Source organism: Dama dama, chromosome 5, assembly GCF_033118175.1.
Source record: "Dama dama isolate Ldn47 chromosome 5, ASM3311817v1, whole genome shotgun sequence".
NCBI lineage: Eukaryota > Metazoa > Chordata > Mammalia > Artiodactyla > Cervidae > Dama > Dama dama.
Window position 1 is genome coordinate 111,570,328 of NC_083685.1, and position 21,888 is coordinate 111,592,215.

A 21,888-nucleotide genomic window follows, 5' to 3' on the forward strand; every position below is an offset into this window, starting at 1 on the left:
GGACAGGAGCCACGGGTACCAGGGAAAACCCACACTCACATGGATCTCTTTAGGAAATCCATAAAGACGGGGCTCTGCAGACAGTACCGGCCAGATCCAGCTGACCCCACGGAATCTCGTTTAACTGCTGCATGAGAATCAAGTCAAACCATCTTAGGTCAGAATCATACCCTTCCAACCCTGCCTGCGCCCCTCTGCCGACCCCCACAGACACACCTGGGTGTGCTGAGGGTCTCCTGGGCGAATTCAGTGGTTTTCAAACTGTGTTCCACGGTCTTGGAGATTCCTGCACCTTGGAGCCAAGAGGTACAGGCTCTGCTCCGCCCCAGACCCCCAAATCAGATCAGCTGTTTTTTCTTTTTTTATTTTTGATCTGTTTCGCATATTAGACTTAGACTTGTTTGAAGAACAGCTTCACATGTTTAAAAAATTCTGGGAAAAAAAGATTCCCTGGACCAGCTGATTCCTAAAGTGCTAACACTGCGTAGGTCCGCAGTTCGCCTGGAATAGCTTTCGCTGTCCTCCCTCCTGGCAGGGATCCCTCGAGCCGCTGGAGAACACAAAACCAAGGAGCCGGGGAGAGGAGGAGGGAGGGGTGTGAGCCAGCGGCTCCCGGCCACTGGCAGCCCAGAATGTTCTCTGGAGGACTCTGCACGCACAGGAGGAGCAGAGCTCAGAGCAGAGCGGCCTTCCAGGGAGGCCCCTCCCCACTGCAGCCTGCAGGCCCCGCCTGCGCTCAGGAGCCCTGCATCTCTGTCCAGTCACCCTGTTGCAGGATGTGCTGCAGCAGCCCATTGACCACGTCCAGCGTCTCGTCCCTCTCCAGCACGATGTCATATGAGTCCATGTAGCGCTCCCGCCGCTCCTCCACCTGCCCGGGGAGCAGACAGCGAGAGTCCCCCAGCACCCTGCCCGCTGTTATGCACCAGGGGCTGGGGAGGAGCACCTTCAAGCTGCGACTCCCCGAAAGGAGTTCAGGTTTACCGGGCCCTGTCCTTTGGAGACACACATGGTTGCGGGTGCAGTTTGCCACAATTAACCCCTGGGTCAGTGTCAAAAGGAGAGTCACAAGGATCAAGAGACAGAAAACCAGATGTTACCTCTAATCTATGAGGCAGATTAGACTGAATTTTTTAAAACCTTCAGCACCTGCTGGCCGAGCCTGACGCCGTCCTGTGCCCCTTTAAGATCTTGTTTTCATCCATTAACCCCTTGTCTGTTTCTACGTTTTCCTTCTCTAAATTATAAACCCACATCTTGAATACCAACATCCCCCATCTCAATCATGCCTTTACAGGTAAGATTTAGGACTGGTGATCAGCCCAACCACTTTCTAAACTATGTCACCTTGGGCAAGTTACTTAATCCCCCTGCCTCAGTTTCCACACTTGTAAAAATGTAAAACAGTCACTACCTCAAAGTATGACTATACAGATTAGCTGGATTGATGTTCCCGGCCCAAGGTGAGCACTCAGTAAGCGTGAGCTCTGATGATGTGCTCTGACCTCCAGATCATACCTTGTGCTGTGCATACAGCTCTGACCACTGGGTATCTCTTGTTTCCTAGGATACTATGGCTTGTGTCTGACCTCTGTGCCTCTAATACTTCACACAGTGAAGTACTATATCCTGTAACAGGAATGAAGAAGCCAGCCATGAAGAGCCCGGGTCTCATACCTACCTTGTCATTTAGGAAGCCAACTTTGAGAATGTTCTCCACGCCAGGAACCCCATCAGCCATAGTGAGGTCCCCCATGGAGTCTCCCAGCAGGAGGATGTTGGTTTTGCCCTGAAGCTGCTGGAAGTAATCGGAGTTCTCACACACAGAGCTGTTCTTGTTGTAGGTGTGGATGAGCTGGCCCTTGAATCCCTTTAGGAAGCCCTAAGTAATCAAGATGAGAGACAGACAGAAGGGCTACAGGGACCCATCCAGGGCCAGTTCTCCAGTCTGCCACGAAAGCCACAGATGGCAACACGTCACTGTGGTCCAGACTAGTGGTCAGCAAGCTAGGGTTCGTGGGCCAGATTTGGACTACTTTTGTAAATTAAGTTCTGTGTGTGTTAGTTGTTCAGTCACATCTGACTCTGTGTGACCCCATGGACTATAGCCCACCAGGCTCCTCTGTCCATGGAATTCTCTAGGTAAGAACGTTAGAGTAGGTTGCCATTTCCTTCTCCAAGTTCTACTGGAATTTAATTTATAGGCCCATCTGTTTACATCTTGTCTATGGCTGCTTTTTTGTGTGACAGAGTAGTTGCGAATGATCCTAGTAAGATATTTACTATCTGTTCTTTTACAGGAAAAGGTTTTTCCCTTTGGTTGGGTTTTTTTCTTTTGGCCATGCCACAAGGCTTAGGAGATCTTAGTTCCCCTACCAGTGACTGAATCCAGGCCCCCAAAGTGGAAGCACTGAGAATTAACCACAGGACCACCAGGCAGTTCCAAAAAAAAGTTTCCAGCCCCTGGTTTTAACAGAGGCCATCAAATATCGTAGATCACCCACTCTGGTGGAAGCAAGAAGCTGGGATACAAGCATTGCCCAGGCTACACGTGTGCTAACCTCAGCTGTGGGCCGCACCCTAACCACAAGTCAAAGGGACGAACATTCCAGCCTTGGTCTTAAGGGGAAGAAGTCAGAACATGGGTGAGTCAGTGTAGCCTACCTCTGGCTCAAGCAAAACAAGTCCAAGTCCAAGCTCCTGAGTACCTAGGATGGCACATGACCCATGACAGTGACACAGGGCCTGGCTGAGCTCTAAACTAGGTCCTCCCTGGCAGAGAGCCCACTGTCAGCCAGACACTCAAGAATGGGTCTTTCAAAAGCAACTATCTTTAGCCATGTTAATAAATAAATAGCTGCCAAGGGCAACGAAGCCAGCATACCTTCCCCTCCCTCCTCCTGCCTCCCATCCCGGTTAACATTCAGGGTGAAGCACACTGGCTGGCGGTCCCCACCCCTCTTCCACCTCTGCCCTAATGAGATGCGGCTCACATCTTCATCAAACTCCATGTAGTTAGACACGATGTGGATGTTGGGGTGGAACACTTTCCTCTGCCGGATAATTTCTTCCAGGACATCCCCAATGCCCGCAGAAAAGATGAAAAGGGGAATGTTGTTCTGCGAGAGGGTGTTGAAGAATGTCTTGTATCCATCCCTGAAACCAGATGAATGGTTCTGAAGCCACATCGCCTCTGTTACTGCCCTTTATTTTCTATTTGGGTTACATCTTTTAAATTTTTCTTTAAACATTTTTTTTTGGCTGTACTGCTCTGCATGCAAGATCTTAGTTCCCTGACCAGGGATCAAACCCGTGCTCCTACATTGAGAGCTTGGAGTCTTAACCACTGGACTACCAGTTAAGTCCCTCTAAAACATTTTATTTTTATTTCTAAAACATTTTAAATTGAGGTATAAAATACACAGAATAAATGAGTAAAGTGCACTAATCTTAAGTATTTAGCTCAATTAGTACTTACAACATGTGTACATGCGTGTGATACACACCAGGTCAAGCTTCCTTCATGTCCCTTCCCAGTTGATGCCACCGCCCCCATTTTGACTTCACATCACCATTGATTTGCTTTCCCTGTCCTGAGCTTCACATAAACCATATAAACACATTTTTTTGTTTGTTTGTTTCTAGATGATTTTGCCTGAGCAAAATACAACCAGGTGGCTTTCCTAGGATGGCTTCACTGGGGAGCACCCCCAACCTACCCGGGCACTTACTGGGTCTACACGTGCCCACTCTCCTGGCTTTCCACAAGCTAGCCTCTCCCCCCAGTCTGACTCTTTCCTCTACGTGCCCCCATCCCTCCTCCAGTAAAGAACGCTCCAGCAGAGACAGCTGAGCTCTGAAGGTCACTGATGATCAAGGGTCCCAGGCCAGCCAACTCCCATGTCTGAACACCAGTTACCACAGGAACCCCATAAGTCTTTTTACCACTGGGAAAAATTACCAAGACACTGTTTGTTCTAGGAGATGGAGCATCTTCACCACACCCATTACCAGCAGTGTGTGTCCTCAGACACACCCCAGGATAGAAAATTCCCTGGCTGAGTCCAGAGAGGAAGAGCAAGACCTTCTCCTCAAGGAGCTACGTCACTTCTGACTCTTCCAGAAACTAACTCCTCTTCACTCCTTTCCAGCCTCTCTTTGTAAGCAAACCCATTCCAGTCTGGCAGAAGGGTTTCCCAGAGCAGGCAGCTCACCTGAGCATTGCGTTGGACTCTCTTACCACCTGGGCTATCTGAAACTTCTGAATCTTCTGCTGACACAGGAGGTCGTGTGCTTTGGTCCACCTGGAGAAAGACCCCCCCCACAAAGCCCTAAATTCAAACCACTAAATAAAGTGCCCTTTCCCATCGCAGGCCTGAGTCTCCTTCGGAAGTATGGGCAATCAAGGCCTCATCCTCTTCCTTGGAGCCACTTCCTGCAGGACCCTGGTTGTCCCTAAAGGAGGGGGGTGAGAGAGCAATGCTGTAGGCCACAGCCGGGTGAGTTGCTGCTGATGCCAAAGTTCTTCTGAACCTTTTCTCTGGGACTCTGTCCAGTGATACCAGTTTTTCTGAGGAGGGTTATTGCCCCAAAGCACTGATTCCCCCAAACTAAGGGGCTTCTAGTTTACTCCAAGGACTCTCAGTGAGCCCCCTACTTCATCCAGCAGCAGCCATGAGTGACCTGTCTATGTCTGCACAATCTGTTCTAATAGCTGGGACTGTGGCATTCAGCTGAGCATTCAGTAAGGTAAGGGAGCCTGCATCTGATTTCAAAGCCAGACCAAGCCATCATTCACCACTACCGGCACTTACCATTCTACCATGTGGGGTAACTTCTCTTTGATAGTCCGGTGTGGGTCAATCTCAATCGGGTAATAATGGTGAAGGAGCGCTTTGAGCTGTGACATCCAAAATGAAGAGAAAAGTCATCAGTCTATATCAAGTTTTTCCCAGCAGAGTTCTACAGTCCCGCATGAGAAAAAAAGTCACCAGTTACCTAGAAGATGGAATTTCATATAAGGGAGTCACAGGAGCTTCAGAGCTGGCCATCCTTCTGCATTCCAGCCCCCCGCACCCCCTGGTCCCAAAGAATGAGGTCTAGGTATCAACAATACAAAGAGGTTTTGTAGTGAGGTAACATCTAGAATTTTGTTGCCGTTGTTGCTGTTATAAATTAGCCCAGGCATCAGTACTTAATCAGTAAGAACTGAGTTAACGCTGTATTTCCTAAAATGTGGTATGCTTTCTCAGGTAGTAGGCAAGATAACTTAGGGGCAGGGGAGCACATGGATAAAAACACATTTCATTTTAGTGGTTTGGGACTCATTTTAATGCTATGTCAGAAAAAGAAAGAAAACAAACCCATCAAACTACTGCTTTCACAAAAATTGTTTCTTTTGCAAGTTTAGTAGTAGGAGTAGTGTTAGTTGCTCAGTCATGTCCAACTCTTGGTAACTCCACGGACTGTAGCCTGCCAGGCTCCTCTGTCCACGGAATTCTCCAGGCAAGAATGCTGGAATGGGTAGCCATTCCCTTACTCCAGGGTCATCTTCCTGACCCAGGGATCGAACTCAGGTCTGCTGCACTGCAGGCAGATTCTTAACTGTCTGAGCCACTAGGGAAGCCCAACGGCTCTGCTTTTAAAGATTTAAGTGCTACGAGTTGCACTTAAATCTTTAAAAGCAGGGCAATTTAGATAGATCTGGTTAAAAAAAAAAAACATGCTCTAGTGGAGCTAGGATACTGTAGTATGTTCAGGGATAACGACTGCACTGCCAACGTCAGGTAGACAACCTCACCAGGAGCATCTCCATGTGCCTCCTCTGGCTAAGGTCACCTTCCACGTGCCTGGACCCTCCAGACTCTAGGGAGGTTGCTTCAGGGATCATGTGTGTCACATGTTTCAGTTAGTAACAGTGCCCAATAAAAATGGGAATGGACAGAGTGAAGAATTATAATTTTTATACGTGCATGGTCTCGGAATATTGAGATCAAATGGAGTCCCCGACCATCAGTCCAAAAGAGGGTTAAATTCAAAGACAGGAAGCCCCTAAAATGTATTAAAGATTCTTAATTATTTGAATGTGAGAACATTCTTCTGAAAGTAAAACAGAACTCAACAGAATATAAATTTTTAAAAAGAAAAAAGATTTCTTTACATAAATTTTGCTTTATGAATTTCTTCAGAAACCCATCAACACCAGAAATCCTAGTTTTCTCTAGTTTCTTTATCCTAGAGAGGGCATCCAAACCTTTTATTTTATCTGTGGATGAAGCTCTCTGGAAGTTGCTATGATGGGGGATGTGAGGGACCAAAAAGAGTGACTTCCCAAAGGTGATCAGTGGTAGAGCCAGAGTCTACTTTAAGCTATAAATGGCATCTCCAGAGACACAGGTGTAGAAATAGAAAGGTTATCTATAATTCACTGCCCATCCTAATAACCAGTAATCATGCAGAGTACTAGAAGAGCTGACCAACCATGGCCAGCCAACAAACTGCTTAGTTAGTACACAATTGGGTGAATTTCATCATCAAGTGGAATTAATGATAGTTATTTATTAGAAAGAGCTCAGAAGAGAAAAGAGCGTTAGCACAGCTCTGCTCTGGCAAAAAGGACATTGATGAGAAGAACGTGGAACAAAGTAAAATGAACTCCAAGGCTACAGGGATCGCCTTATATTATCTGTATGCATCTTATGGAAATGGGGGATTTCATACATAGACATTAATTCAGAAGTCTTTCTTGGTAACTGCTAATGCACCAAGAAAATGTATATTATCAAGGAAACAGCATAATACAGTTAAAAAGAGTTTGGGAACAGAATCAGATCTATGGGAAAACCAAGCTCTGCATCTTGCTGTGTGACCTTGGGTAAGTTGTTCAAACCTCTCAAGTCTCTGTTTCCCCATCTGTTAAATGGAGGCAGTAAAATGTCTCCTGTAAATTCTTTTTTTTTTTTTTTCCTGTAAATTCTATAGCTAGCAGTAAGCATAGTCCAACCATCCATTATCACATGTCTTGGCCAATAAGGAAAAGCTTTCTCAGTGTATAAGACTAAGTCCACCTGGGAATTCCCTGGTGGCCCAGTGGTTAGGACTCCTCCCTTTCATTGCCAAGGGCCCTGTTCAATCCCTGGTCAGAAATCGCTACGATTACACAAGCCACACACACACACACACACACACAAAGACTAGGTCCACCTGAGGATAACAACAATTTTTTTTAAAAATTAACCTTCTATGGTCTTGACCCTGGAATCTTTGGTCCTAACCAAGAACCACTGGACGTCACATATGCCAGCCATTTCTGAGCAAAGAAGGGAGTAACCCACCTCTTTTCGGCACTCCTCACTGATGATCTTGCTGTTATCCAGAATATCTGCAAAAATACAGAACTCCTTTTACTTGTCCCTTAGAAGCCATCATCCTGTCAAGTCCAATAAAGCAAGCTTGTGTATGACTTACTGTAAGAAGAAGGGCATCGCTTTCCATTATAAGCAAACCTGCTCAAGGTCATGTCAAAATCAGAAATGACCTGAAATGCAAAAGAGAGATGATGCCTAGACAGGCACCTTGCAGTGTAGCCCTGCATCAATATGAATACGGAAATCCAAACAGTTCCATGCCCAGCCTGCAGGCACAGCCCTGGGGGAGTCAGGAAGGACTGGAGAGGGAAGGAAGAACTAATTCTAGTTAGTACCTGTACCAACCCTGAGAAGACCCAGTCTCGTGGAGGGTGGGGATGGGGACTGCAGAATCAGGACCTCTTCTACCCTTTCAATAGCACCCATCTCAAGGCCCTGGTTTCCTTTAAGATGCCCCCTCCTTCTGGCTCATCTCCACATCTTCACCTTCTTGGGGAGCCCACCAACCTCGGCTAGTGAGGACAACAAAACCCGGAGGCCTGGTGTGGGGTACTTTCTGTCTAAAGAAATTTGAGAATACTGAAATCTAGGTTTTCGGGCAGGTGGGCTCTCCTCCAAGGCAAAACAGGCTTGCCCTCAAGTCCCTGGCTATTTCTAGAGGCTGAAGGCTTGCCTGAACGTTCTCTGCAGCAACGCGGTAAGGCGCCCAGGGCAGGCCACCTCCCCAGCCACCGGCACCCGACCCAGCCGCCCCGACCTTGCCCCCCGCGATACCTGTAAGCGGTCTCCCCCGCCCTTGCGGAGGGCGCCCACGATCTCCTGCACCCGTCCGGGCTGACGCATCAGGACCGTGGCCTTCATCAGGGTGCTCACCTGTCCCGAGACCCGAGAGAACCGCTGATTCCAGCACCGCGCAGGGCCCAAGGGGAGCCCCGCGAAGCCGGGCCGGGGGCGCAGGGGGCGAGTGGGGGCTCTGGCAAGGCCTGGGCGTCTACCGGCCGCACTGGCGAGGCGGGGCCCAGACGGCCTGCCGGGGGTCTCGGAGCGCCCGGGGGTTCGGGGCCAGCCCCACGCCGGTCTCCTCTTCCCAGCTCACCTCCTCCGCCATTGCGCTCGCGGGCCGGTCGGCGGCGTGGACACAACGACCGCCCTCGCGGCTGCACTGCGCAGGCGCCGCTTCCGACCGGGGCGGATCCGGGGGCGGATCCGGGGGCGGGGGGTGGGGTGCAGGCGGCGAGCCCGAGGGTGGTGGGCTAGGTGCAGGGTCGGCAGAGGCAAGCGGCCTCCGGAGGGCCGCGCGGCACTGTGCGTGCAGACTCTGCTTGAGAGCCCTGTGTTAGAGGACGGGGAGGGTCCCAAGAGGTGGAGGGTACGTGGGTGCCATTCCTTGTAGAGCAAAATCCCTGACCAGAATGGTCATTTCCAGGCTTACAGTTTGCATGATCAAAAGACCACAGGAAGGGAGGGGATGTGAAGGAGACATAAGTGAGTTGTGTTGAACAGCCGGAAAGTGCTTTCTTCTCTGGACTCGCTCCTCATCACAGAAGATGGGTGACTCACGTCCAGAGGGCAGGAAGGCCCTGGACAGGTGGACCAGAATGAAAGCTCATCAGCTTTACTTCTTCCTTCTGCCTTCTCTGACTTAGCTTCCCAGAACTCTGTCTGGGAGTCAAGTGCCGGGCTGTAGAAGAAGGTAGATGGATGCTACAGAGATGCCCAACTGAACACCTGAAGGGGGCCACAGGAGTTAGAGTGAAACAGAACTCTGATGTGGTGGTTGTGGTGGTCACCGGCCCCTGTTCTTCTCGTTGCGGAAGGTGTGGGGTGGTCTTCAACCTGAGTGGTGCCTTGGGGGATGGGAGAAGGAAGAAGGACAGGGACAGGAGAGAGTTCCAGAACCTGAGAACACAATCCTGAGAGTGACCTCACTGCGGCCCCAGGATTCTGGAACTTGGGCTGCCTGATGGGCCCTATATGAAAGATGTAGTAGGGAAAAGGAGCGACAGCTGGCTAAAGGGCCCCCCCCACAATCCTCCCCGACACCCTAGGAGAGCAGCCTCTCTCCGCTGATCCCAGGGTGCCATGGAGATGGAGAGCGCGGCGGCCTCCACACGGTTCCACCAGCCTCACATGGAGAGGAAGATGAGTGCGATGACCTGTGAGATCTTCAACGAGCTTAGGCTAGAGGGCAAGCTCTGCGACGTGGTCATCAAGGTCAATGGCTTTGAGTTCAATGCCCACAAGAACATCCTCTGTAGCTGCAGTTCCTACTTTAGGTATAACAGGGTTGCTGAACTAAGCCAAAGGGGGAACTGGGCTCATTCTGAGACATTGTGGTTCATTTCATGTTTCCCATCCCACAATCTTACGTTTAGGGACCCTATCAAAGCCCTGAGCTCCTGTAGACTGGCTCCTTTGTTTTCTGAAGATGCCCAATCAGGGCCAGAGCCTCTCTGGTTTTCAACTGAGTTTCAACCAGCTGTTGGTGGGTCAGGTGCTTTTTTTCTTTGATTTGCACCCACACCAACCTTTGGGACAGTTGGACACCTGTACTGGATTTCCTACTTAAACCTTGGTTGCGTGCCACTTCAGCTACCCCTTCAGCCCCTATCTGAGACTGTTTCAGGCAGGGTGATAAATTAACAAGGATAGAGAGGGTGGGAAGAGGGATGAAGGGAAAGAACCCAGGAAATATTTATCAGAAGAAAAAGGAAGTTTGAGCCGAAAGTGTTGTAATCAGGAAGGTAAAGAGCTATCTTGCTTATGAGCTGAAAATATTTGGGTACTCAGTTCCAATGAAGATATGGTAAGTGTGTCCCACCTGTTGCTAAAAATTCTCATTCATGTAAACCTAGAGCAGGGTATGCAAAAAGGTGGTATAGCACATATTTTAAGTGGAGTTTTGCAGGCCACACAGTCTTTGTCACAACTACTCCACTCTGCTTTCAGTGCGAAAGCAGCCATGTTTTGTTGTTGTTCAGTTGCCCAGTTGTGTCTGACTCTTCATGACGCCATGGACTGCAGCACGCCAGGCCTCCCTGTCCCTCACCATCTCCCAGAGTATGCCCAAGTTCATGTGCATTGTATCGGTGATGTCATACAGTCATCTCATCCTCTGATGCCCTCTTTTCCTTCTGCCCTCAATCTTTCCCAGCATCAGAGTCTTTTCCAATGAGTCGGCTGTTTGCATCAGGTGACCAAAATATTGGAGCTTCAGTTTCAGCATCAGTCCTTCCAATGAGTATTCAGGGTTGATTTCCTTTAAGATTGACTTGCTGTCCAAGGGGCTCTCAAGAGTCTTCTCCAGCACCACAGTTCAAAGACAACAATTCTTCGGCGCTCTGCCTTCTTTATGGTCCAGCTCTCACAACCATACATGATTACTGGAAAGACCATAGCCATGACTATACAGACCTTTGTTGGCAAAGCAATGTCTTTGCTTTTCAACACACTAAATTTGTCACAGCTTCCCTGCCAAAAAGCAATTGTCTTCTAATTTCATGGCTGCAGTCACCATCCACAGTGATTTTAGAGTCCAAGAAGAGGAAATCTGTCACTGCTTCCACCTTTTCCCCTTCTATTTGCCATGAAGTGATGGGGCTGGATGCCATAATCTTAGTTTTTTTAATATTTAGTTTTAAGCCGGCTTTTTTTACTCTCCCCCTTTATCCCCATCAAGAGGTTCTTTAGTTCCTATTCACTTTCTGCCATTAGAGTGTTATCATCCACATATCTGGGGTTGTTGATGTTTCTCCTGCCAATCTTGATTCTAGCTTGTAACTCATCCAGCCTGACATTTCTCAAGATGTGCTCAGCATGTAAGTTAAATTAACAGGGTGACAGCAAACAGCTTTATCATACTCCTTCCTCAATCCTGAATCACACAGGGTTCTAACTGTTGCTTCTTGACCCACATACAGGTTTCTCAGGGGACAGGTAAGATGGTCTGGTATCCCCATCTCTTTGAGAGTTTTCCACAGTTTGTTATGATCCACACAGTCAAAGGCTTTAGTGTGGTCAATGAAACAGAGGTAGATGTTTTTCTGGAATTCCCTTGCTTTCTCTGTGATCCAGTGAATGCTGGCAATTTGATTTCTGGTTCCTCTGCCTTTTCTAAACCCAACTTGGACATCTGAAAGTTCTCGGTTCATGTAATGCTGAAGTCTAGCATGCAGGATTTTGATCATAACCTTACTAGCACGAGAGATGAGTACAATTGTCTGGTGGTTTGAACATTCTTTAGTACTGCCCTTCTTGGGAATTGGGATGAGGATTGACCTTTTCCAGTGCTGCGGCCATTAGTGGGTTTTCCAGATTTGCTGGCAAATTGAGTACAGAACTTACATAGCATCATCTTTTAGGATTTTAAATAGATCTACTGGAATTCCATCACATTGACTAACTTTATTTATTTTTAATAATTTATATTTTTATTTTTGACTTTGCTGGGTTTTCATTGAGGCGTGCAGGCTATCTCTAGTTGTGGAGAGTGGGGGCTACACTCTAGTTGCAGTTCACAAGCTTCTCATTGCAGAGCTCAGGCTCCGTAGCTATGGCACACAGGCTTAATTACTCTGCAATATGTGGAATCTTCCTGGACCAGTGACTGAACCTGTGTCCCCTGCATTGGCAAGCAGATTCTTAACCTCTGGACCACCAGGGAAGTCCCACTAGCTTTACTGACAGCACTGCTTTCTAAGGTCCACTTGACTTCACCCTCCAGAATGTCTGACTCTGGATGCCTTTTTGGGGACTCGCATAACTCAGTGAAGCTATGAGTCATGCCGTGTAGGGCCATCTGAGATGTGTAGGGTCACAGTGGAGTGTTCTGACTAAACGAGGGACTGGCAAACCACCCCAGTATACTTGCCATGAGAACCCCATGAAATGTATAAAAAGGCAAAAAGATACAACACCGAAAGATGAGTCCCCAGGTCGGAAGGTGTCCAATATGCTACTGGGAAGAGTGAAGGACAACTACTAATAGCCCCAGAAAGAATGAACCAGCTGGGCCAAAGTGGAAATGACACTCAGTTATGGATGTGTTTGGTGATGAAAGTAAAACCCAGTGCTGCAAAGAACAATATTGCATAGGAACCTGGAATGTTAGGTCCATAAATCAAGGTAAATTGGACATGGTCAAACAAGAGATGGTAAGAATAAACATCGATATTTTAGGAATCAGTGGACTAAAATATACAGAAATGGGCGAATTTAATTTCAGTTCCATTCAGTCACTCAGTCGTGTCCAACTCTTTGTGACTCCATGGACTTTAGCACACCAGGCTTCCCTGTCTATCACCAGCTCCCAGAGCTTGCTCAAACTCATGTCCATCAAGTTGGTGATGCCATCCAACCATCTCATCCTCTGTCGTCCCCTTCTCCTCCTGCCTTCAGTCTTTCCCAGCATCAGGGTCTTTTCCAATGAATCAGTTCTTTGCAACAGGTGGCGAAAGTATTGGAGTTTCAGCTTCAGCATCAGTCCTTCCAGTGAATATTCAGGACTTCTTTTAGGATTGACTGGTTTGATTTCCTTGCTGACCAACACACTCTCAAGAGTCTTCTCCAATGCCACAGTTCAAAAGCATCAATTCTTTGGCACTCAGCTTTCTTTATAGTCCAACTCTCACATCCATACATGACTACTGGAAAAACCATAGCTTTGAATAGATGGACCTTTGTTGGCAAAGTAATGTCTCTGCTTTTCAATATGCTGTCTAGGTGGTCATAGCTTTCCTTCCGAGGAGCAAACGTCTTTTAATTTCATGGCTGCAGTCATTGTCTGCAGTGATTTTGGAGCCCAAGAAAATAAAGTCTGTCACTGTTTCCATTGTTTCCCCATCTATTTGCCATGAAGTGATGGGACCAGATGCTATGATCTTAGTTTTTTGAACATTGAGTTTTAAGCCAGGTTTTTCACTCTCCTCTTTCACCTTCATCAAGAGGCTCTTTAGTTCTTCTTTGCTTTCTGCTATAAGGGTGGTGTCATCCACATATCTGAGGTTATTGATATTTCTCCTGGCAATCTTGATGCCAGCTTGTGCTTCATCCAGCCCAGCATTTCACATGATGTACTCTGCATATACGTTAAATAAGCAGGGCATCCTTGACGTACTCCTTTCCCAATATGGAACCAGTCCATTGTTCCATGTCCAGTTCTAACTGTTGCTTCTTGACCTGCATACAGATTTCTCAGGAGGCAGGTAAGGTTGGTCTTGTATTCCCATCTCTTGAAGAATTTTCCACAGTTTGTTGTGATCCACACAGTCAAAGGCTTTGGCATAGTCAATAAAACAGAAGTAGATGTTTTTCTGGAACTCTCTGGCTTTTTCGATGATCCAACATATTGGCAATTTGATCTCTGGTTCCTCTGCCTTTTCTAAATCCAGGTTGAACATCTGAAGTTCTCAGTTCACATACTGTTGAAGCCTGGCTTGGAGAATTTTGAGCATTACTTTGCTAGCATGTGAGATGAGTGCAATTGCGTGGTAGTTTGAACATTCTTTGGCATTGCCTTTGATATTGGAATGAAAATTGACCTTTTCCAGTCCTGTGGCCACTGCTGAGTTTTCCAAATTTGCTGGCATATTGAGTACAGCACTTTCACAGCATCATCTTTTAGGATTTGAAATAGCTCAACTGGAATTCCATCACCTCCACTAGCTTTATTCGTAGTGATGCTTCCTAAGGCCGACTTGATTTCACATTTCAGGATATCTGGCTCTAGGTGAGTGATCACACCATTGTGGTTATCTGGGTCATTAACATCTTTTTTGTATAGTTCTTCTGTGTATACTTGCCACCTTTTCTTAATAACTTCTGCTGTGAGGTCGATACCATTTCTGTCCTTTATTGTGCCCACCTTTGCATGAAATGTTCCCTTGGTATCTCTAATTTTCTTGAAGAGATCGCTAGTCTTTCCCATTCTGTTGTTTTCCTCTGTTTCTTCACATTGATCACTGAGGAAGGTTTTCTTATCTCTCCTTGTTATTCTTTGCAACTCTGCATTCAGATGGGTATATATTTCCTTTTCTCCTTTGCCTTTCACTTCTCTTCTTGTTTAATCTATTTGTAAGGCCTCCTCAGACAACCATTTTGCGGTTTTGCATTTATTTTTCTTGGAGACGGTCTTGATCACTGCCCCCTGTACAATGTCACCAACTTCCGTCCATAGTTCTTCAGCCGCTCTATCAGATCTAATCCCTTGAATCTACTTGTTACTTCCACTGTATAATCATAAGGGATTTGATTTAGGTCACACCTGAATGACTTAGTGGTTTTCCCTACTTTCTTCAATTTAAGTCTGAATTTTGCAATAAGGTGTTCATGATCTGAGCCACAGTCAGCTCCCAGTCTTATTTTTGCTGATTGTATAGAGCTTCTCCATCTTTGGCTGCAAAGAATATAATCAGTCTGATTTTGGTAGTGACCAACTAGTGATGTTCATGTGTAGAGCCTTCTCTTGTATTGTTGGAAGAGGCCATTTGCAATGACCAGTGCATTCTCTTGGCAAAACTCTGTTAGCATTTGCCCTGCTTCATTCTGTACTCCAAGGCCAAATTTGCCTGTTACTCCAGGTATCTCTTGACTTGCTACTTTTGCATTCCAGTCCCCTGTGATGAAAAGGACATCTTTTCTTGGCATTAGTTCTAGAAGGTCTTGTAGGTCTTCATAGAACCATTCAACTTCACCTTCTTCAGCATTAGTGTTTGGGGCATAGACTTGGATTACTGTGATATTGAATGATTTGCCTTGAAAACGAACAGAGATCATTCTGTAATTTTTGAGAATGCACCCAAGTACTGCATTTCAGACTCTTTTGTGGGCTATGAGGGCTACTCTATTTCTCCTAAGGGATTCTTGCCCACAATAGTAGATATAATGGTCATCTAAATTAAATTCGCCCATTCCAGTCCATTTTAGTTTCCTGATTCCTAAAATGTCAATGTTCACTCTTGCCATCTCCTATTTGACCACTTCTAATTTATCTTGATTCATGGGCCTAACATTCCAGGTTCCTATGCAATATTGTTCTTTACAGCATCAGACTTTACTTCCATCAGCAGTCATTTAATTTAGTTGACCATTATATCTAGTACTGCAGGCAAGAATCCGACAGAATAAATGGAGTAGCCCTCATAGTCAACAAAAGAGTGTGAAATGCAGTACTTGGATGTTACATCAAAAATGACAGAATGATCTTGGTTCGTTTTCAAGGCAAACCATTCAACATCACAGTAATTCAAGTCTATGCCCCAACCACCGATGCCAAAGAAGCTGAAGTTGATCACTTCTGTGAAGATGTAGAAGACCTCCTAGAACTAACACCAAAAAAAGATGTTCTATTCATCACTGGGGATTGGAATGCAAAAGTAGGAATTCAAGAAAACCTAACAGGCAAGTAACAGGCAAGTTTGACCTTGGATTACAAAATGAAGCAGGGCAAAGACTAACAGAATTCTGCCAAGAGAATGCACTGGTCATAGAAAACACCCTTTTTCAACAACACAAGAGACAACTTTACACATGGACATCACCAAATGGTCAATACTGAAATCAAATTGATTACATTCTTTGTAGTCAAAGACGGAGAAGCTGTATACAGTCAGGAAAAACAAGACTAGGAAATGACTGTCACTCAGACCATCAGCTTCTCTTAACAAAATTCAGTCTTAAACTAAAGAAAGCGGGGAAAACCACTAGGCCAGCCAGGTACAACTTGAATCAAATCCCCTATGAATATGCATTGGAGGTGATGAATAGATTCAAGGGATTAGATCTAGTAAACAGTGTGCCTGAAGAAGTATGGACAGAGGTCTGTAATACTGTACAGGAAGCAGCAAACAAAACCATCCCAAAGAAAAGCAAGAAGGCAAAGTGTTTACCTGAGGAGGCTTCACAAATAGCTGCAGAAAGAAGAGAAGAGAAAAAGCAAGAGAGGAAGGGAAAGGTACACCCAACTAACCACAGAGTTTCAGAATAGCAAGGAGAGACAAGAAGGCCTTCTTCAATGAACAATGCAAAGATATAGAGAAAAACAACAGAAGGGGAAAGACTAGAGATCTCTTTAGGAAAATTGGAAATACCAAGGGAACATTTCACCCAAAGATGGGCACAATAAAGGATAGAGACAGTAGAGACCTAGTAGAAGCAGAAGAGATCAAGAAAAAATGGAAAATAGCCATGGACAATTCTAACTGAAAAGACATGACTGTGTTCCAATAAAATTATTTGATTATTAAAATTTGAATTTATTATAATTTCCAGGTGTCACAATATTTTTCCCAATTTAAAAATGTAAAAGATTCTTAACTTTTGGGCAGGACAAAAATAGAGGAGATGGGTTGAATTTGGCCCAGAAGCTATAGGTTTGCAGACTTCTTTGACAGAGAATTTGATCTCTGAGCCCATATTTCCTTAAACTTCCTAGAAAAAGGATGCAAAAATATATTAGAGCAGGGCCTTCTGCAACACCTAGAAAAGTACCTAGCTATTTAGAAGGTACCCAATAAATAATTGTGGAATAGTCATTTATTCATTCAATAATTTCTTATTGAGTGCCCATTTTGTGACAGGTACTAGAAACAAAACAACACATAAATATTCCTGTTCTCATTAAATTTACCTTTGAATAGGGGGAATAGGCATTTAATAAAATATATATCAGATCATAATTGCTAGGGGAAAAGAAGATAGGGAGTGGTTGGTAGTCATTTTAAATAGGATTATCACTTTGCTGACAAAGTGACATTTGAGGAAAGACTTCCAGGGGGTGATGTCTTGGAAAATACAGAAATCTTGGTGGGAGGGGGAGCCTTCCAGGCTGAGTAGAAAGCAAAGTGCAAAGGGCCCAAGATGGAAGCATCTCTGGTGTATTCAAGGAAAGCAAGGCCAGCAGGGCTGGAATAAGGTGAGAAGGAAGGCAAGAGGAAATATGATTAGAGAGGTATTCATGGTCCAGATCTCAGGGGTCTTTTGTAGTCCCTGATAAGGATTTCGTATTTTACTCTGTAAATAACAAGGGAAGCAAGTGGAAGTTTCTGAGTGGAAGAGGAGCATAAACTCATAAGGATCACTTTGGGGGCTGGGATAAGACTGTAAACTCTGGAGATGTCGAGGGCAGAAGCAGAGATCAGTTAGGGCAGGGGTCCCCAACCTCCAGGTCATGGACTGATACCGGCCTATTAGGAACCAGGCTGCACAGCAGGAGGTGAGTGGCGAGCAGGTGAAGCTTCACCTGTATTTACAGCCGATCCCCATCACTCTCATGACTGCCCGAGCTCCACGTCCTGTGAGATAAGTGGCAGCATTAGATTCTCACAGGAGCGTGAACCCTACTGTGAACTGTGCATTCGAGGGATCTAGGTTGCAGGGTCCTTATGAGAATCATCCTGAAACCATCCCCATCTCCCAGTCCATGGAAAAATTGTTTTCCACAAAACTGGTACATGGTGCCAAAGAGGTTGAGGACTGCCGGGTTACGGGGTTTATTCGCAGTAATCGAGGCAAGAGATGGTGGTGGCTTAGACTAAGAAGACAGCAAGAGGAGTGGTGCAAAGTGATCAGATTCTGGATATGAATAATACTTGTTTTAAAAGTGTATTTGCTCAAGTTTAATTTCTTTAATTGAGGTAGAGAATGGGCTGAGACAGAAAAGAGCTGGGTCGTACTACCAGCTGTAGATCTCAATTTCTCCATCCCTAAAATGGGGAAAAGGGCTGCTGATCATGAAAATAGGAATAAAAGTGACCAAAGATCTTGGAAAGGTTCTTTTGCCCACTATGTAAAGCCTACTCTCCTCCCTCTCACCTGACACCAATGTATTTCCAATATACTTACTGTGCGCTATTTAGAAAATGTCCAAGCTCTCCACAAAAGGTTGGTGGGCAGGGGAAACATGGCAGATGGGAGAGAAATATTTCAGTGACTGCTAGTTTTTTGTCTCTCTTCCAGAGCTTTGTTTACAAGTGGCTGGAACAACACTGAAAAGAAGGTATACAACATCCCTGGCATTTCCCCCGACATGATGAAGCTGATTATCGAATATGCATACACCCGGACGGTCCCCATCACACCAGATAACGTGGAGAAACTCTTGGCTGCTGCAGACCAATTTAACATCATGGGTATTGTCAGGGGTTGCTGTGAGTTCCTCAAGTCGGAGCTGTGTTTGGATAACTGTATCGGCATCTGCAAGTTCACAGACTACTACTACTGCCCTGAGCTGAGGCAGAAGGCCTACATGTTCATACTGCACAACTTTGAGGAGATGGTGAAAGTCTCAGCAGAGTTTTTAGAGCTCTCAGTCACTGAACTTAAGGATATCATTGAGAAAGATGAGCTCAACGTCAAACAAGAAGATGCTGTATTTGAGGCCATTTTAAAATGGATTTCTCATGACCCCCAAAATAGGAAACAGCATATTTCAGTTTTGCTTCCCAAGGTCATTTAGTTATTTTTTGTGGGATGCTTTAATTGTTCACTCTTTTTTCTGGCTGAGCCACGTGACTTGTGAGATCTTAGTTCCACGAAGTGAAGTGAGTCCCTCAGTTGTGTCCGACTCTTTGCGACGTCATGGACTATACAGTTCATGGAATTCTCCAGGCCAGAATACTGGAGGGGGTTGCTGTTCCCTTCTCCAGGGGATCTTCCCAACCCAGGGATCAAACCCTGGTTTCTCACATTGCAGGCGGATTCTTTACCAGCTGAGCCACAAGGGAAGCCCAAGAATACTGGAGTGGGTAGCCTGTCCCTTCTCCAGTGGATCTTCCCAACCCAGGAATCAAACAGGGGTCTCCTGCGTGGCAGGTGGATTCTTTACCAACTGAGTCAGTTCCATGCCCAGGGATCAAAGCCATGCCCCTAGCATGGAAGTTCACTTGGAGTCCTAACCACTGGACCACCAGGGAATTCCCTTAATTGCTCACTTTTGATTCATTAATCCCAGAGGGATTGTCCCAAGAACTACACTCCGATGTTTGACAGAAGGCAGAGTTATATTTGTATATATACTTATATGTAATATATATATATAAATATATACTTATATATGTGGGCTTCTCAGGTGACACTAGTGGTTAAGAACCTGCCTGCCAATGCAGGAGATGTAAGAGACTTGGGTTTGATCCCTGGGTCGGGAAGATCTCTTGGATGAGGGCATGGCAACCCACTCCAATATACTTGCCTGGACAATCCCACGGACAGAGGAGCCTGGTGGGCTCCGGTCCATAGGGTCACAAAGAGTTGGACACAACTGAAACGATTTAGCATGCAGTCACTTATAGAAGCACACATGTAGAAGGCACACCCGGCCATTCTCTGGAATTTTGAAGCTTTCTTCACCCCTAGCATGGCTAGTTCCTTCTGCCCCAGTTATTTTCTCTTTGACCAAAATTCTGATATTGGGGGAAGGAGAAGGCAGGTCTTCAAAAGAATTCTAAAAGGTCTTCCTTTCACCTCTTTGCTTCTGTGAGTTTCCCCAACCAAAACAGGAGCTGGACTAGAAACCAGATCATGAGCATTGCACTCAATTGTAGCCATCTGGTGCTAATTCATGTTACTTTATATAGAGAGACATAGATATCCAATCACTCAACAATGACCACAACTTTTTCTGGTCTAAAAGTCCTGTCCAGGGGCCAAGGAATGGACTAGCCCTGTGACCACTTGAGGTGGCTTCTATCTCACTCATTCTCAGCATCCAAATATAAGTTACAAAAATAAAACATGACCCTAGTGCATTCAGTGGAGGCTGTGAAGTTGTGGGCTTAAGGACATGGGTTTTTTCAGACACCTCACCTCATCTGAATGACTTTCTGTATTTCCTTCTTAGGTTCGCCTGGCCTTAATGCATGCTGAATATTTCATGAACAATGTTAAAATGAATGACTATGTCAAAGACAGTGAGGAATGCAAGCCAGTCATCATAAATGCCCTGAAGGCCATGTATGACCTAAATATGAATGGCCCTTCTAATTCTGATTTCACCAACCCACTCACCAGGCCCCGCCTGCCCTATGCCATCCTATTTGCAATTGGTGGCTGGAGTGGTGGGAGCCCCACCAATGCCATTGAGGCATATGATGCTCGGGCAGACAGATGGGTGAATGTCACTTGTGAGGAAGAGAGTCCTCGTGCCTACCATGGGGCAGCCTATTTGAAAGGCTATGTTTATATCATTGGGGGATTCGACAGTGTGGACTATTTCAATAGTGTTAAGCGTTTTGACCCAGTCAAGAAAACCTGGCACCAGGTGGCCCCAATGCACTCCAGGCGTTGCTACGTCAGTGTGACAGTCCTCAGCAATTTTATTTACGCCATGGGAGGCTTTGATGGCTACGTGCGTCTCAACACTGCTGAACGTTATGAGCCAGAGACCAACCAGTGGACACTCATTGCCCCCATGCATGAGCAGAGGAGTGATGCGAGTGCCACAACACTCTATGGAAAGGTGAGACCCCCGGGGAAAGCGGAAATAACGCTTTGTTTTTTGAGGTGGTTGGAAAAGAGAAGTGGCGGTATTCACCTTGCAATACTAACCTCTTCATCCAATGACTGTGGCCCTTTGTAACTATCTTTTACTTATTAAAAAGCAATGTGTGCATGTGCGGAAAAAACCCAGACTGCAGACTGGCATCTGAAGTATCCTCAGCCCCCAGCCACCATCACATACACCCTCCTTCTACTCCCCATAAGTTAACAATTTTACTCATCTTGGAACTCTCTTCACACAGGTCTACATATGTGGTGGATTTAATGGAAACGAATGCCTGTTTACAGCAGAAGTGTACAACGCTGAGAGTAATCAGTGGACAGTCATAGCACCCATGAGAAGCAGGAGGAGTGGGATAGGTGTAATTGCTTATGGAGAACACGTATATGCGGTGAGTTTCTTTCATACAACAAAATTGATAGCCTAGGTTTTCTATTAGCAAATAGGTTTACACTACCAGTGGGAAGCATTTGAAAGCTTTTTATCCATGGAAGATAGTGGAAGAGGGAGGTATGAAATCACAGGTCCCTACAAGGAGGGGATCCTCAATGAACAGAAGCCATGGTTAACAGCCAGTCGTGTTTCCTCTGCTGTCCACAGGTAGGCGGCTTTGACGGAGCTAATCGACTTAGGAGTGCAGAAGCCTACAGCCCAGTGGCTAACACTTGGCGCACGATCCCCACTATGTTTAATCCTCGTAGCAATTTTGGCATCGAGGTGGTAGACGACCTCTTGTTTGTGGTGGGTGGCTTTAATGGCTTTACCACCACCTTTAATGTCGAGTGCTATGATGAGAAGACTGACGAGTGGTATGATGCTCACGACATGAGCATATACCGCAGTGCTCTGAGCTGCTGTGTGGTACCAGGGCTGGCCAACGTTGGGGAATACGCAGCTAGACGGGACAACTTCACGGGGCTAGCACTGCGAGACGAAGTAAAGTACTCTGCCTCGACAAGTACCCTACCTGTATGAGCCTCTTCATATTAGCTAATAAAGAGTCTAAGCAATAAGAATTAATTCTTTTTT

General features: G+C 46.0%; 2 protein-coding genes across 5 annotated transcripts; one reads left to right on the forward strand and one right to left on the reverse strand.

Moving 5' to 3' along the window:
- Positions 1–348: 348 nt before the first annotated feature.
- NT5C3B (5'-nucleotidase, cytosolic IIIB) lies at positions 349–8,538 on the reverse strand. 4 transcript variants are annotated; one of them, XM_061144038.1, is made up of 9 exons: positions 8,464–8,538; positions 8,142–8,240; positions 7,468–7,537; positions 7,335–7,381; positions 4,815–4,900; positions 4,215–4,304; positions 2,994–3,156; positions 1,682–1,882; positions 349–550 (listed from the first exon to the last, which is right to left on the reverse strand). In XM_061144038.1, exons 1-9 carry the CDS (start codon positions 8,473–8,475, stop codon positions 467–469), a joined length of 852 nt encoding a protein of 283 aa, XP_061000021.1. In that variant the 5' UTR covers positions 8,476–8,538; the 3' UTR covers positions 349–466. The 4 variants fall into 4 exon arrangements, with proteins under 4 accessions (XP_061000021.1, XP_061000019.1, XP_061000018.1 ...); XM_061144036.1 differs by having other exon boundaries at positions 349–871; XM_061144035.1 differs by having other exon boundaries at positions 349–1,042.
- Positions 8,539–9,449: 911 nt separating this feature from the next.
- On the forward strand, positions 9,450–21,834 carry KLHL10 (kelch like family member 10). The gene is made up of 5 exons (XM_061144034.1): positions 9,450–9,643; positions 18,321–18,810; positions 20,200–20,817; positions 21,101–21,250; positions 21,460–21,834. Exons 1-5 carry the CDS (start codon positions 9,450–9,452, stop codon positions 21,832–21,834), a joined length of 1,827 nt encoding a protein of 608 aa, XP_061000017.1.
- The last annotated feature ends 54 nt before the right edge of the window (positions 21,835–21,888 follow it).

Coding starts and splice junctions, on each gene's coding strand:
- NT5C3B (XM_061144035.1), bottom strand. Junction 4,305..4,814: donor TTACCCCACATGGTAGAATG/GTAAGTGCCGGT, acceptor GTCTTTCTCCAG/GTGGACCAAAGCACACGACC. Junction 3,157..4,214: donor GAGTCCAACGCAATGCTCAG/GTGAGCTGCCTG, acceptor ATCTGGTTTCAG/GGATGGATACAAGACATTCT.
- KLHL10 (XM_061144034.1), top strand. CDS start 9,450: ATGGAGATGGAGAGCGCGGCGGCCTCCACACGGTTCCACCAGCCTCAC. Junction 9,644..18,320: donor AGCTGCAGTTCCTACTTTAG/GTATAACAGGGT, acceptor TCTCTCTTCCAG/AGCTTTGTTTACAAGTGGCT. Junction 21,251..21,459: donor ATGGAGAACACGTATATGCG/GTGAGTTTCTTT, acceptor TGCTGTCCACAG/GTAGGCGGCTTTGACGGAGC.